Raw genomic sequence first — 17,059 nt, 5'->3', positions numbered from 1 at the left:
TATAACAGTTACGTATTTATTTAGCGAGATTTTTAATTTGCATAGTTAATGCGTTTTGTAAGTAACGAGATATATTCTGATAGTAATTTGCAATTTAGCACAGTTGCAATTATACAACTGCTTTCTGCTATTTTACAAATTGTTGAGAAGAAAAAACAGGGTTTTGTAATGCTATAAATGTGGGAACATAAAGAATTTATTGCAACACTGGGTCACAATGGAAAAATGAAAATCTCAGAGAAGAGATAAAATTCTACACAAACGAATTACGTGTTATCAGGTTATCACGTTCATTGTACATCTTTGTGAAACTTATTTTATAATTTTCCCGACTCTTTTTATTTTTGTTACAGTGCACCACTAATATTTAAATATCACCTAAAATCCTAGAACTTTGAGAGATTACGTTAAGAATATTTGAAAGCTTCCATAATAAAAGCTTTGGGAACCTTTCAGGGATGTTTAAAACTTTGTGGAAATAATCGCTGGTAATGATGAAAAGAGAAAATAATCGTGACAACCCAAGCCCAAAAATAATTTGTCTGTTGTGTATCTTATAAATATTGAATTTGTTGTGTTCAAAATGTTACGATTCCAGTGAAACCACAAAAGAACAATCTGGCGGAAAAAGTTATGGTTCGAAAATATTCTTTTTACATGAGATTTATGACAGGTCAGAATAACAAAAAATTTGATTTTCTGTTTTATGTGCATTATGTAGAATCGACAATAGAGATTCGTCGATTTCTTATCTTTCGGTTCCCTTTTCGCGTAGTCGCGTCGTTTGATTTTTATTTGCCCCATTTGTCCATCGATTGTGCGCTGTCTGTAAAGTGGCAATTTTCAGTCGCTTAAATAAATTTATTTGTACAGTAAATGTGTGGCAAATCTGTGCAAACTGTTAAATAATCGAACAATACATAGTGCAAACAACTTCGAGTTTGTTTTCCTTATTTGTCGGATGCATCGGTCACAAAACTAAAACGTTCCGAATTTGTAAAAACAGATTGCCACTGACACAAATATCCTTTCAAAAGGATTAAGGACGTGTTTGTATTGATGTAATAGACATGTTTGCCGCTCGGCGGCCACTTAACTACTATTGACAGTCCATTATCAGAATCAGAAACTATTGATCACGGAATCTAGCGATCAAAATGGCAAAAATATCAAATTTTAATTAGCCGCTTGTAAATCTCGGAAATGAGAAACTCGCTGATGCATCGCGAACTTGAGTTTTTATTTCTGAATCGTAATATTAAAATGTAGCCGAGAAAGTAAACTTGCATAGACAATATCCGGTGGGAGGAAGGAAATTTCAGCAGCGACGTAAATCTATAAAGATAATGAGTTTCTGATTACGTATGTTGGGAGGCATTAAGGATTGATAGAGGTGATTGGGGGCAATTACTGTATTAAGGGGAGTTTAATAGATAACCCGGGGACGTTTTATTTTTACTCACTAATGAAAGTCGTAAAGAAAACGAGACAATTTCGTCTTAATCCTATAAAAAATTAGCCACATTTCCGCTATTTTTTATTATTTAATTACGGGGCGCGTCCTTGATTCGTGACAAGTCACAATACAAACAAATCGCTCATTTCGATTTTTTAAACTCAATTGCTCGGTTAGCAACGGTGACGATCGCTCCACGGCAAATCTTCAGTGTTTTGTGTGCGTCTAAGGATACCAATTGAAGGGAAATTCAATACGTCGGAACTAGCAGGAAGCTTCTCATGCACACACATATATTCTGCACACATTTTCCTATGGGACTCACAAGTCTCTAAAGTGATGTTGGTGGTATTGGATCGATGATTCTCTAATGCATTCATGGAACATACAACACGGTTTGGTTTTACGTGATGGTTTGTAATTTGCCTTCGCAAAAAAACTAACTCTGATGGAACACTCAAGTTTAGTAGGGCAATAAAATTACACCAAGACATACCAAGCAAAAAAGTAAAGCTTTTAACTCAAATCTTGTTAATGCAAGAAATAAAATTTTAATGCTACGAGGGAAAAACACTGATATTGGGGGTCATATCAAGCCGATGGCTTCGGAATATGGGAAAGTGCTCCAAAATAATGGCTGATAAGGTTTAGAGGTGTTTGGAGCCGACGATTCACTTGAAAGTACACATGGTTTCATGATTATTTAAAATTGGAGCCCTTCACACATTGTGTATGCGATAAGAAAATTTCTCATCTTTTTTAATAACACATCTTCGGTAAACATTAGAATGTCATTCCAATAATTACTATCCGCCTCAATAACTCGCGACATAATTCCCATACAACACTCTCGCACATCTATAAATTGTTTTTCTTTTAAAATCTGCAGAAATACAGACAGGATCACTTTTTGCTTACGTAATAAATAAGGCATGTGAAATGGTTTTAGTAGTCTTTTATTGTATCAAATTGATTTTTTGCAAAATTAAATTAGATTATGGGAAATTTATATAATTGTTCCAAAAATAGAATTCCATGTAACCCGATCCAAATTGTCGGATCAAATCATTAGGTGGAAATACCCGAGTCCTTCGACTTCGAAACACCCTCCATTGTTAACGTCGTTAGGTTTCGTTCTAAAATTACGCTTGTTTTGCTGGTTTTGTGGAGAACAAAGAAACAACAGCTTTTCAAATAAAATAAATATATTAAAAGTAAACTAGCGACATAAAGTTTAGGTCCACTCTATATAAAAATCTCAATTAATTTAGAAGTAGTTCCATTGAAGGCCGAGTCGCCTTGCTCTCAATTCCTAAATTTAATTGGTGTTTTAATACACGACTTGTTTTTTATGTACATATTATACATTATTGCATATCTTATCTACCCATCTACGCCCTTGACGTTAATTTAATTACTCCACTAGTACCCATGCCAAGTTTTGAGGAACTAAGTCCATAAAAACCGCTACTTCTCGAACAGATAAGACGAATAAATTTGCAGTTTTTATCACTGACACTTTACACGTATCCGGTTCCGGGCGCTTGCAGTTTGACGGCGGTCTCGTAGCTGGGCAGTCCGCCCTCGTCCTCACCTTTGTCCCAATCCGATCCTTTTCTGATGGGCACGACGAGGTCGTAGGCTGGGGGCGGTCCAGGAGTCGGCGGCCGATGGCTTTCGCTGAACTCCTCCGAGCTGAAACACTGAACGCGAATATTTACTCGACCATTCCACTTTTCAAAAGCAATTTTATTTATGCGACTATCGGAAAACTTGGAACAAGAGACGAAACGTAATAAGACTTGATCGAAGTTTCCTTGCGGGAAAGTTAGAGATGCTAGATTTCAAACTTTGTTAAGCGACTGTTTCAGTCACTGCCAAGTTCCTAAATGTAATTTTAAAGGACTTTTTAATCGCGTCTTAATGGCCGTTACTGACTGATTATTCAGTAAACAGGTCTTATGGTTTTTGGAAAATGCAGCTGGCAAGTAAGTCTATGAAAACTACGGATATCTAAAGGCTAGGAAACGGTAGTTGTTCCGTTACCGTCTTAGCTTGCAGAGCAATGAATTTGAAAAAATGGTTGTATTTGTATAATTGTTAACCAACAGCAAACAAACAAAAATACAGGTAGATAGAGAATAAAATTCTCAATAGGCAGACATAATACAAAAAATTTATCTTAAACTATATTAACTTTTAACTGTTAACTTTTACCAATTTGCACTCTGCTCCATATTTTTGAATTCGTCAAGTATAATTTTATTATACCTACGCGAACTTTTTTGTAGAAAATTTGATTCTCCAGAGTTTGTTTCTTACACTTTTTTGTATCTTCAACCGATTCGCAGCGTTCGCAAAAATACAGAGTGGAACGCAAATTGGTTATTCTAAGCAAAAATTCTTTGTGTACCGTCTCATATTTATCAAAACGCTGGAAATACGGTTGCAGATACAAAAAAGTGAGGGGTACTAAGTTGTAAAGAGTTAAACCACCGGCAAAATAAACGAATCCGTCGCTTCAGTGTCTTTGAATGTTTTTTTAAGGAAATTTAATTATCTACAAATTTTTTAATAACATTTTTTTCTATCCTTAACATAACCGTATTTGTAGCATCTTCAAAAATACGGGACAAAACGAAAATTTTAAATTTTGAATAATTTTTTTTTCAGGTTTTTTTATAAAAATTTTACTCGTCAGATTTTCTTACCCTGTTAAGAGTGCAAAGCACAACGTTTCTGAATTTTTTCCCAAGTTAATAGTGAACTGGTTGGATTTAAATTAATTAAAATGACTTGGCGCCCTCATTTTTAATCTGCGTACTATTTTTTGGGTTCAGAAAGTCTTGCGATTTTATATCTCGTTCTCCGGATTTAAATGGGAACTCAATAATGCTCTTAATGTAAGCAAGACCACCAAAAAAGTTTTTATACTAAGCTAAAAATATCATTAATTTTATTCAAAACGGATGTTTTCATGACTAGACAGCGTTAATTAGACCAGTAGGTTGAAAATAGCTTGCATTTTAATTCACTTTTTTCGTTGTAGTAGTTTTACAGCGATTTTACGATCAACAAAGAATTTTTTAATTGTGTTTTTGTAGAGTACGTTAACCTGAGATGCGTCTTTCAGATAGATATAAAATTCACATTTAACCACACTGAGAAGGAGGGAAAATATCTTTCATATATTTTGTAATTTTCGAAATTGAAGGTTATTTCAACTCAATAAAATTGTGAATAATTTTCGGTGACATTTATGTCGGTGTAATTTACGAGAAAATAAAGCGAATTTAATCCTCGATCCGTCTATAAACAACTACTTCCCGTAAACTGGGATACTTTGATAGTGAAGTAAATTTGTGAAGCCGTAAAATGTCATCTAAAATGCATTTACAATTTAAAGTCCATTTGAACCCTAATAACGTAAGTGAACTTATCTGCCTACTTTATTATGTCGGCTATTAAAGTTTAAAATTAATTCTACACGTAAGAGTACGCTTTCATTATAAAGTCAATTAAACAATAAAGTGGCCACAATCAGGTAAATTTTTAATTGTTTCACTTTTCCCTAATTATTGTTACACAACCCTCAAATAAATAAAGAATCGAGTGTCAAATGCCATTTGTAATACTGTACGAAATCTCATTTGAAACGTCACGTTGCATGAACTTGGATGAAAATTTTATGTTTTCACATGGAAAATGTCATTTGGTTCGATTGAAATTAATCAATCGGCTTTCCAGTTCCATCGACCATTAGGCAATAAATTGAATTTGTTGATAAAATGATCAAGTTGGCGTAACAATGGGCAGTCAAGTCCACCCACGCCTGCTAATATTTAATACAAGCCGAATTCAGCGCCTACTTATATATTATTAAAACGTTAATTATTGTCGCGGTTAAGAACCGCTGAATTACAGTTCTTTGCACTTTCGCTACCAACGAACGTGCTGGAAGTCTCCAACTATCGAACACTAAGAAATGTCAGTCTATTTCTGGCCAATTATAATTAATATTTAAACGGAAATAAATTGCAGTTACGTAGGTTTGATAGCCCCCTTCGATCAATTTAGCTCGCAGCGATAAGAAGCGGCGACAACTCCCAATCAATAAACTCATTACGGTAAAAATAGCACCGAAATCCAAACCCAATTATCCGATTCTTATCACTCGACCTGCATTTAATAATTACAAACCGGCCGCTTCCGGTCTTACCGCACGCGTTTCCGCTTCCTTTAGTACTCACACTTTGCGCCTCGACGGTGTATATCTCCATAGAGAGGCCTCCCGGGTCCCTCCAATATGGAGGCAAATGCGTTTGCGATTTCCGGTGCGTCTTGTGGCAGCAGTAGCAGAATATGAAGACCACAAGGATAATACCGCTGATCATAGCCCTGCCAAGGAGACAGTTTTAATATGTTTTCGTGCACAAAAATGGAAATCGCAAAGATAACCCACTTTCGGCTTGTTGACACGATTTTTGCGGCGGGAAATTCGGACGATGACTTCAGGAGGACTGGAAATGGGGCACTTTTGCATCTTGATAAGACGAAAAACGGGGCAAATACAGAAAGGAATTTTATCTGATTTTTAGTTCCTGGTCCGGAAACAAATTTTATTTTGGCCAAATCAGGACATTTAGGTACAACATGAATTAATTTTCCTTCGACTTGGGAACGGAAATGATTTCCTTTGCGTAACAAGATATGGTTTTTTATTCGGTTTTGTGAAAATACGGAAGTGCGAAACTCAATAACTCTTGATTGATTTATGCTTAGACTGAACCAGTTTTAGTCAATTAAAGTTTTTGGGCGGCTTGCAGCATCGGAAAAATTACTAAAACAAAAGCCCACAACTGGTTGCCTTTATGAAGACCAAGTTTTAACGAGTTTATTTAAGGATAATGGAAAAAGGTAGTTTCGCGAGGAGTTTTTATCGTCCGTTGGGTGCATTTATCTTTATTATGTCTACGCTCACTTACATTCTTTTAATTGCAATAAATTAAGGAAAGCCCAGATTAAGCAACTATTGTTTCTTAATTTTGTAAATCATTAAAATTTTCAATAATACGCAAAAAAAGTTGTTTTGTTTATTGCAGTTTTGTTCCGTGCACATCACGCTACAAAAACCATTTTGAAGCGTTTGGCCATTAAAACCATTTTTAACCATTGGACTGTTTAGTTATCTATAAAACGCAATTGCCCTTCTTTTGAATCGCTCCATTAGCTTTATTTACGGAAACGCTATTACAATAACAATCGCGATAAGTGTAGTTAGCTTTTGCCCCAAACTCGAATCTCCAAATAAAAAATGGTGATAAATCGCCTTAATCGGAATTTCCTCTCTAATTAATTTCTCTCTCCATGTTCCATCCAATTAACAATTTCTACGGTATACTGAAATATTAACACCTTTGGGTCGTCCGATCAATAATTACCGTTACAATCAGGAATCTGGATATAAACATCTTACCCTCCCAGCATCACGTTGACCCCATGCACCGGAGCTGGAGGGGATCCTGGTGTGGGGTTCATGTCGGTTTTATTCAGTCCGCCATAATTGTGCAATGCTGATAGGACGGCCAATTTTTTCATTGACATAACACACCTGCAATTTACGAGAATTGGTGATTTTGAGTGGTTTTAAACTTTGAGAAAGTGCATAGATGGGTACTAGCCATTATCATTATTTATTAAGCTCTTCTAATGCAACCAAAATTTTGAAGAAAAATTGTTATGGATATATAACGTAGGCACACGTTTGTGGTTAAATAATGTACTGCGCTGACAACAACTCAAATGTTAATAATTTTTATTCTATCGGACGTTAAATCTTAATTACCAAGGTTTATGTTCGTCTTAAAAAAATATTTTAAATGGCTTTGGTATTGTTGAGTTTTGCAAGTTGAACGTCATATTAATCTTTACAGGCTGAATAATTTATTAACTGAAATGCTCTTGGTTCATTTTGTGATCGATAGCATTGAATCATTTTTTTCTAGGTTACAGCATTAAAAGCGTATTATTCCAAATTAATGATGACCTGACATTTCTACTTATTATTGTCAATTCAAATAAAGACGAGTTCTAAAAATATCTACTACGGCAAACAATTTCGTCAGAAAACAACAAAGTAAAATGTGTAGTGTTGTGTAAAAATTCAGCCATTATATTTTGATGCCTGTGCACTAGAAATTTCGGATGGCCTAAGCTGTTTAAATAAATAATCCAAGGATTTACGACCTTTGTCGCAATTGCCCTTGGATGCGAAACGACGGAACTAAATTCTTTAATTCGCGAAATAATTGAACTGAAAATAGATTGACCACAGTGCGGTTGTGGCAGTCGTTGTCACAAGCACACAATTCCATGTTCAATCATAATCCGCGTTTTCAATCAGATTTTTTTCCAGTAACTTACCTGTTATAAAGCGCCGTGCTGGTGCTATCTCAACATGGCAACCTTTAAGCTTCTTCAATATTTCAAAAGGCCTGAAGTGTTCTTGAAACGAAAGTCGTCGACATGTTCGATGACTCTCTGAAAGTATTGTAAAACACGTATGAGACGCATTACACGGGGGCACTTAATATTTGAAACATGGTGTAATTCGTGACGCACACTTGGTATATCGAACGCTCTTTCACGACTGAAACAACTTACATTTTACCTGAAATAATCAATACTAGAGCAGACTTAATGCTTTCATTTTAACACCCAGGACGACCGGTAATGGAATCAGTCGGAAATGGTGGATGCGCCAAACAAAAAATGAAACCCATTTTCGAACAGTATTTTTGTTCAAAAAGTTGTATTTTTAATAAATAATAAGTTTGACTAAATGGTGGATGCGCCGGTAATTTACCATTATTGGTGGATGCGCCGGGAAAATAAATGTTTATGTTTGAAATTAATAAACTGGCAAATTTCTTGTTAAAATTCTCTGCGCTTTCAGTTTTCAGCACCCTTTTTTAATTAGTCTGCAGTTAATTGTGCGGAAAATGGTCCCCAGTATTGGTGTAAAGTCTCGACGTCAAATAAATTCGCTAAAAGTCTCATTTCTTCCAATCCTAGTAAATATTTGTTTGCCACATTGGTGTTTATGTAGCCTGGTGGTCCGGGAGCATAAAGTTTAATTTTCGATGAAAGACCATCACGGATTAATAGACTTAGACTCCATTTTATCCACTTTGCGGTAGTTTTCTGCACTTTTATTTAATCTGAAACTTTGTTACAGAGGCTCGAGAGGATGAAGCCTGGCGAGCTTAAGCGTGTCCTCTTCTTTTTTTCCTTCTGCTGTATTTTATTCTTCATTTATCTGTACTGGCAACAAACCAGCAATCTTACCACGTCGAAGCTTTTGTACACTTATAGACAACCCTACCCCCGGCAGAAGTAAGTATTATTTGTGTGTTTTTCTGCGCAGGTTATCCAATTTTATAATTGGAAGTGATTGTCCTCGGGACACGACAAGACGCTCGCAAGAATTAAATTTGGGCGATTTTCGCCGCCATCGAACTGTCACGGAAGTCTAGCTCCAGCTCGGTTTTATCTCGAGAAATTAAATATGCATTAGACATTTTGTTCGTGTGCCTTCAGATCGAAGTTGGACAGTTAGGAAATGCAGATCACAAACAGATCTAGTCGCATGTAGTAGTTCGCGAATTAATTAAGCCGGATTTAGGCGGGCAAGTTACATGAGCGGTTGCGAATGACCGCAGATCTGCATATACCGCCAAATAAATCATCGCGTCCGACGATGTGGCAAAATATGAGCGGGTCACGGCGTGACATTCGCAGCGGAAAACTATTAGCTTGTCATAATAAAGTTTAGTACATCGTAAAAGGGAAGTAAAAGCGGACTTTGATGGCCGTTACGCCACACATGGACACGAAATAATAACTTGGGGGATCAATAACGGCGCGAAGGGTAATTTGAAAAACTAGAGTAATTGGGTTAGTAGTTTAAGAAACTGTTTTATTTTCCGAAGAGCAAATTGGATATTTTTTGGGGGAAAATGTGACATGTCTCAAGCATCTTTTATGTGTCTTACTTTTGCACAGCCGGAAACGAAATAAATTCGGATTGATGAAAAATTCATTTTTCAAATATGTCGGCGTGAACGATGAATAATACAGAACAGAACACGCTGTTTGCCAGTTTGCACAAAATGCAATATGTGATCTGTTGACATTTTGACTGCTGCCAATTGCACTGAATTATTAATGCACTCATCCGGATTCTCTAATAGCCAGAAAAATATATACAAATTTTGAATGAAGAGATTCGAGGTGTTTATTAATCTGTGTTCAGGTATTTCAATGATAGAGCATTCGTTATTTACGAGCTTCGAGTGTCAACGAAACCATTATTTACCGTCACTTAGTATATGTAGTAAATCAGCTAATTACAACAGTTTACCTTTACTCATGTTAATTAAATTCGCATTGTTTGTTGAGACGAATGCTTCATTCGCAGAAACATCGTTATGAAAACAAATAAGTGACTGTTCCTGATCAGACCTTTATATCATTAATTAAAACTGCAATTACATGCTATCTAGCGCAAGAATTTTACAATTAATTAAATTAAAATGATTATAAAAATGTTATTTAGTAAACAATTCGAAACGACAATGCAATTTGTAACATTACTCTATTCACGCGGATTTTTTGAACTTGATGTGTACAAAACATAAATGTTGATCCTTCTGTAATACACACGTATGGATGCTAAATTACATAATTTGCTTGCTCTCTTTGTTCATCTATTGAAATTTTATATTTCTTTGCTGTTCAACTTAGCAGCCTGTGATCGACGTGGCTAGGTATTTCTTTGGTTTTGGTTAATAGAAAAATTAAAAATTTAGTAGGAAATAGATCTTTAAAGATACTCGCGTCTTTAAGTAAAATTATTTTGTATACAGAATGTATACGCACTCCATTACAAATTTTGAAAAATTCGATAGTTTTCTCTAGATTGTTCACCTCTTTAAAAAATTGCTACCTTTTTAGTTAGCTAGTGATTAACTTAAATAGATTTAGGGCCGGTTTACAGAAAGCAAAATTAAGATTTAATTCAGAATTAAACTAATTCGAATTAAGTTGCCATTTAAAATGCATTGACAAATATCAAGATAATTGCGATTAAAATTTAATTGCAATTAAAATCTTCTGGAAACCGGCTCTAGAACTATGTATATTCATTTCCTCCCTTGTTAGAACACATGAGAATTGATTCTGAAAGCAGCAGTTTATGACTATTAATGAAACAGTCATTAGTTTGAGAAAAAATTCCCAAATATTAAATAATTATACAGCGTTGGGCAAAAGAATAGAACCAAGCATTTTTTACCTAAACTTTACGACAAAACTAATTAGTACATCATCAACCACTTTAAAAATGTGAATATTTTTTATGAATAATTTTTTCTTTTAGTTTTCAGTTACTCAACAAATTTTTTTATTGAAATGGCATCCTACTATAGCAATTTTTTTGGTAAAAGATTATACTCCAAAAATTGCTTGTAACTCAATAATATTCTTTTGAACAGAACTTAGCCGAAGTGGTTGTATCCATGGATGTGTATATTTGCAAAAAATTTGACAAATCACATTATTAGAATAAAAATATTCATAGATACAACCTCTTCGGCTCAATTTGTAAAATCATCGTAATAAACTCGAAACGCAACTTTAATAATTTATTTTAAGAAAACTACTGGTTGAAAAACAATATTGTTAAATCAGAAGTCATTCATTTTAGAGCATATTTTTTTACCAAAAAAATGTCATAGTAGGGTGCCATTTGTAAAAAAAAATTTTTGAATAACTCATAAACTGAAAGAAATTTTGAAAAAGTTTATTTTCTAAAATTGACCACATTTTTCATGTAGATGATGTACTAATTAGTTTTTTCCTAAGATATATGGTTTAGACACAAAATGCTTGGTTCCATACTTTTGCTCAACGCTGTATGTGTATTTTTTGTATCTAGTGTTTTGTGATTTTTGTATATTTGGGTATGTATTTACATTAGGCGAATGACTCGTAAAGTTGTGTGAAACACCCTGTATAATGCGTTTACGGCGACTCACACTAATGTGTGTATTTGTATGACTATTTTTTATTTTTTGATTAAGATTTTGATGGTATCTAATTTTCGTAAAAAAATGTATATCGGGTTGGGAAGAATGAATAATTATAAAAGAATATATTGCGCATTTTATAAAAACATATTTTGTAATTTGTGTATGAGAGGATGAATGAAACAGATATGTAATGCATCTACAATGAAAACTTTAATGTAATTTATTTTATATCGCTCGAACATTAATTGAAATCGGAAAATATATTTGATTTGTGGTATACATAACGTAATTTAATATGGCGTATGCATTTGCTACATACGTACACGTAACAGAAAAATTTATTACGCAAATTTAGAAAAATTTCTTCTGTTCTTATATTAAAATATTTGTAACAATTAATTTAAATTTTTTATGTACATATTTCTGTCAGAAAGAATAGGCAATTATCATCGAATTAGAACGACCAAAAATCCGTCCAACTTGAAAAAGAGCGTTTTTTTCTAATTTCGCCGTAATGAAGGCGGCTAATGCCCGCATTAAAAACCGTTTCGCTTGTTTCAGGAAGTCGCACCCGCCCCAGTGGACTTGGCAATGTATAAATCAGCGATGCGAGAGGCGGCATATAAAAGGGGCCATCCCTGTAGTGTCATTATCGACATGCAGCATGTTGTGCGGCTCGACGCAGCTCTGGCCCCAACCCACCGGACCTGTAACTCTCGCCAGCAGGGCTGTCACATTCAACCATCAACAATTAGAGCTCGAAACGGACACTCCCGAACCCGCTAGAACACTTTTAGAGCATTCTTTCGTGGCCTTCAATACTAACATTATCAGTCTAGTCCAAAACAAAGATTACGTAGAACGAGACACCGACATTAGAAGATTTCTAATCAAAGTCACAATTTTGCACCCGAATATCGTAAAACTAAAGCTGGATACGAGCGAAGGGTATACGTTGAGTGTGAAGCCACGGGACGGCGAAATTGTGGCCAATATCACGGCGAAAACTTTTTTCGGGGCCAGGCACGGGCTCGAGACTTTGTCCCAGTTGATTTGGTGGGACGATTATGAAACCAAGGGGGCGCTTAAGGTACTTAAAGGGGCCACGGTCCAGGATAATCCCATTTTTCCCTACCGTGGGATTATGCTGGATACGGCGAGGAATTACATGAGTGTTGAGAGTATTCGACGAGTGTTGGACGGAATGGCCGCGAATAAACTCAATGTCTTCCACTGGCACCTCACCGACTCCCAGAGTTTTCCTTTGGTGTCACAAAGAGTGCCTCAGTTGGCCAAAAACGGTGCCTACGGACCCGACATGATCTACACGCCGGAAGACGTCAAGGCTTTGGTCGAATATGCTCGAATCAGAGGCATCCGAGTGGTGCTTGAAGTGGATACACCGGCCCACGCCGGCAATGGTTGGAACTGGGGCCCCCAGGAAGGTCTAGGCGAACTAGCAGTGTGTGTCAACGAGCGCCCCTGGAGCCTGTACTGCGGGGAGCCCCCATGTGGCCAACTCAACCCCGACAACCCCAACGTTTACGAAATCCTCGAGAAACTGTACAAAGACTTGTTAGAATTAAGTGACGAAACGGAGCTCTTCCATTTGGGAGGAGACGAGGTGAATTTGGAGTGTTGGGCCCAACACTTGCAAAAAACCACGACTTTCATGAACTACACCGACTTGCACGACCTTTGGGGCGAGTTCACCCTCAAGGCGTTAAAACGGTTGGAACGGGCCAATAACGGGGTAAAGATCCCGCTTGTGATAATCTGGTCCAGCAATCTCAGCAAGAGACCCTACATTTACAAATATTTAGATAAGAAAAACGTCGTGGTGCAGAGTTGGGGGGCGAGCCAGTGGCCGGACACCCCCGACCTCATCAGCGACGGCTACCGGGTGATCATCTCGCACGTGGACGCGTGGTACCTCGACTGCGGTTTCGGGCGGTGGCGTGAGACGGGGGAGGCGGCGTGTGACCCGTACCGGCCGTGGCAGACCGTCTACAACCACCGGCCGTGGCAGCAACTGCACCTCAACAAGAAGCAGATCCTGGGGGGCGAGGCCTGTCTCTGGAGCGAGCAGTTCGACGAGACGTCGCTCGATACGAGGCTGTGGCCGAGGGCGGCCGCCTTCGCCGAAAGGGTGTGGAGCGACCCGCAGCTGGATGTGACCTCGTTTACCATCCAGGAGGACGTCTACACGAGGTTGAACACGCATAGGGACCGGTTGGTGGCCCGGGGGCTGGGGGCGGAGGCCATGTGGCCGGTGTGGTGTGCGCAAAATCCCGGTATGTGCCTTTGACGGGGGACCAAAGGACTGTTTATGTGCCAATGTGTGACTGAAGGACGCTCTTGCCGAGTACTTACAGCCAAAGGTTCGATTCGTCAGTACAATTAGGGTTAAGTGGATCAGCAAGTGCTTATTTATTGAATAAAAATTTTAAGTAAATTATTGCTGTTTTATTGGGCTGGGGAAAACCTAGAACTCTATCTTCTTTGGATTAAGACTAAAGATAAGTAGACAAATACGTGGGGTTCCTTTCATTTTTCGGGAATAGAGTAGGTCATTACGGTAACAAGAATTCGTTATCGTTATCGTATATAGCTTTAAAACAATTTAAAATATTCTTCAAAAAGATTAATACACTCTTGAATTCCCTTGAACCAATTTTCGAACTACCTTTTTAACTCCGAAACGAGCCTTTTTTGAGTTTTTTTTTAAATAAGTAGGATCCAGTGCGAAGAAATTTGTTTGCAAGCCAAATACTCATGCAATGTTGAGTGTATGCTGGTGCCTGTAGTGACCAAAATTGCCTTAATCTCACGATATGTCACACTACAATCTTGTAGTTCATTTCACGGACAGCATCAAAGTTTTCGAGAACAAAAATCGATTTTGGACAACCCTTGTTGTCACTGAGCAAATCAGAGTCATACTTGGATTAAATTTACCACTGTTATAAAGTCGCATGTCGACTGTACTTCATCGTCAAAAGTCGCATCAAGTTCATCGATGCACTAGAGTTGAGATAATCTACACCGAATATTGAAAAAAAAATCATCGCTGAAAAATGTTCACGAGGTTATTCAATTTTTGACCGAGATGAATTTTTGAAATCACTGAAATGATGTAAATAGTATCTTAAGGCTAAAACATTGTAAATAAATTGAAAAATACGAATTTTACAATTCAGAAGTTGGTTTTAAGATAGAAATAACAGGAAGCTCTATTTCCGAAATTTGTAAGAGGCAACCTACGTACATGGTGTTTCGCATGATATGAAAATGAACAGGGGTTGCCATTTGAAAATAAATGGTAACCCCCCTGTAGTAATTCAAATCAATCAAACTTAATTAATAACTCTGCTAGACATTATTCAAAACGTACATACTAATAATGTCATCAAGAAAGCACCGTTTCATTTTTATCAATTTTTAAAACTAAAGACGTAAAATCGATTTATTTGTTTTTATTAATTTTTTAACAGTAACAGTAAACCGATTAGAAAAACTTTAGGGTCATGTAAGAAGCTGGAAAAGCATTCTAAAGCGCTAAAAAGTAATACCATGCTATTAAAAAATATTATGACGCCATACTGCTTTTGGGACACTCCGTATAATCAAAAATATTTTCCTGAAATGTGTCCTACAAAATATCAAAAGGTCACCTTTACTAATAACTGAGCTACAGAAGACGGGAGCTAAGCTGGGCAACCATACAGATATTTGCCTATCATTTCTAAGATGATGTTAAAATCGCTTCGTTAATTCAGAGAAATAATACTCGGATTTCACCACAGATTTTTATTTGGTCTTTCTTTAGCAAGGGCCAGGCTAAGACCAAATAAAAATCTGTGGTGAAATCCGAGTATTATTTCTCTGAATTAACGAATGTTAAAATCGGTGGTGAAATCCAAGTATTATTTCTCTGAATTAACTAACCGATTTTAACAATGATTTCTGATGAAGAGACATACTTAATTTGCTTTCTAGGTAAAAATATTTTTAACATCACCTTAGAAATTATAGAAACATTTATTAAGGGCAAGAATACTTCTTATATTGAAACCTAGAGATTAATATTTTCACCTAGCGTTTATCTTTATACATAACTTTAAAAAATTAAAAAAATGCTTAAAGGATGAGACAAAATTTATAATTTTAAACAATGAGTCCATTGTTGAATTATGTTGTACAGACTGATCCAGAAATACTGTGTCTGTTGGCAATACTGAATTAATTTTAAAGGATACCGATAGAATACGCGTCCAGTTACTAACAATACATCAATCTTGTGGAATTGTACATTAAATATTTGTCAAGAAAAAACGAATCCGGTTACAGTGTTACAAATTATTAACAAAAATCAAGACTGTGGCCAATATACCCAGATAATATGGAACTATTTTTAGTACCTACTAATACCTACATATTTCTATTTACCAGAACATAAAAAAAATTGCTAGCCGATCAAACCACAAACAGTATTGGCGTTTTTCATCACATAATTACTTGTTTAACGAATTATCCTCAATTTTTTAAATTTTTATTAAATGATACTTTTGTCATCTAATAAAAAGAAAAAAAAGCAAGTATACAAGGGTTCTGGAATGCTAAATTCAAATTTGAACAATTTTTTTTTATTGGAAATGTTTAATACTTTCGTATTAATAACTTTAATACTTTCAGTCTAAAAAAAAGTTCTAGCTGTTACTGTTCCATGCAGAATCCAAATTAGATTGGTTTTCCTTTTTCGTATTTTTACAATTTCATATTACTGTTAAGAGTTGTAATAAAATATCTAATAAATAAGTGCTCTTTATTGGTAAAAATTATACCACCGTAATTTACATTTTCTTTCATGAAATGGAGATTAAAACATTGATGTTGACCCTACCAGAGTAAAATAAAAAATTTAAATGGACTAGTTTCGGTTTAATTAATTAAACCATCTTCAGCAACAGGTGTTAACAAGGAGAAATTTTAAGTTGAAAATTAATTAATTACATTTAAAAATTGAAAAACTGCTACCTTGGTGTTACACTAGTTTTATTGTAGTTTGTTAAAGTGTGTATGAAGGTACGAGTAGAGTATTTATAAGTCTAATTTGAAACCGTTGGATAAAATAAAATTGCGTGTCTACAGAGTTAGATACACTTCAGACTCTGAGAGAACTCATTTCTTGGATACTTCCCTAATTCGTTTAACGGGATAACAAATAAAGACGACTGCAGTTTTTTTTAGGTATTACCGAAACAGAAAAAATTGTCGCAAATACAAATTAATAGGTACGAGTACAAGTAAAAAAAGTGTTAACAATAATATTCAAGTTTATAAAGTTATAAAATTTGATTGAAAAATCGCAACTTACTTTCGTCTGCTTCCGCGCGCCACTCACATGCCACCCTTTAACGCAAGAGCGTCGCGACGCCGATCACCATCTCCGAAAGATAGCGCCGAAGATACTACTGATAGTAGCTGTTGTGACATTTCATCTTTAGCAACC

The 17,059-nt window shown here is 36.0% G+C and overlaps 2 protein-coding genes across 10 annotated transcripts in view; one reads left to right on the top strand and one right to left on the bottom strand.

Moving 5' to 3' along the window:
* fdl (fused lobes) overlaps positions 1-14,002 on the top strand; it is a 25,274-nt gene extending 11,272 nt beyond the window's left edge. For 7 of the 8 annotated variants that reach the window (XM_015981563.2, XM_064355280.1, XM_015981562.2 and 4 more), the window contains 2 exon segments: positions 8,694-8,851; positions 12,109-14,002. In XM_015981563.2, coding sequence (XP_015837049.1) covers positions 8,706-8,851; positions 12,109-13,855 — 1,893 coding nt within the window. In that variant the 5' untranslated portion in view covers positions 8,694-8,705 and the 3' untranslated portion in view covers positions 13,856-14,002. 8 annotated transcript variants of the gene reach the window in all.
* On the bottom strand, positions 2,644-17,059 carry s-cup (stanley-cup). 2 transcript variants are annotated; one of them, XM_064355663.1, is made up of 5 exons: positions 16,925-17,059; positions 7,880-7,996; positions 6,933-7,067; positions 5,707-5,854; positions 2,644-3,159 (listed from the first exon to the last, which is right to left on the bottom strand). In XM_064355663.1, the coding sequence occupies exons 3-5, from the start codon at positions 7,058-7,060 to the stop codon at positions 2,977-2,979; spliced, it is 459 nt and encodes a 152-aa protein (XP_064211733.1). In that variant the 5' UTR covers positions 7,061-7,067; positions 7,880-7,996; positions 16,925-17,059; the 3' UTR covers positions 2,644-2,976. The 2 variants fall into 2 exon arrangements, with proteins under 2 accessions (XP_064211733.1, XP_008195570.2); XM_008197348.3 differs by lacking the exon at positions 16,925-17,059 and having other exon boundaries at positions 7,880-8,244.

Source organism: Tribolium castaneum, chromosome 3, assembly GCF_031307605.1.
Source record: "Tribolium castaneum strain GA2 chromosome 3, icTriCast1.1, whole genome shotgun sequence".
Taxonomy (NCBI): Eukaryota; Metazoa; Arthropoda; class Insecta; order Coleoptera; family Tenebrionidae; genus Tribolium; species Tribolium castaneum.
Note: the sequence above shows the minus strand (reverse complement) of the source record. Positions and strands in the feature narration are given on the sequence as shown.

Bases quoted from the DNA above. Each gene is read 5' to 3' on its own strand.
- s-cup (XM_064355663.1), bottom strand. From the start codon at position 7,060: ATGTCAATGAAAAAATTGGCCGTCCTATCAGCATTGCACAATTATGGC. The intron at 5,855-6,932 runs GTAAGATGTTTA...TCTCCTTGGCAG, and splicing joins GTCAACGTGATGCTGGGAGG to GGCTATGATCAGCGGTATTA. The intron at 3,160-5,706 runs GTGAGTACTAAA...ATTCGCGTTCAG, and splicing joins ACACCGTCGAGGCGCAAAGT to TGTTTCAGCTCGGAGGAGTT.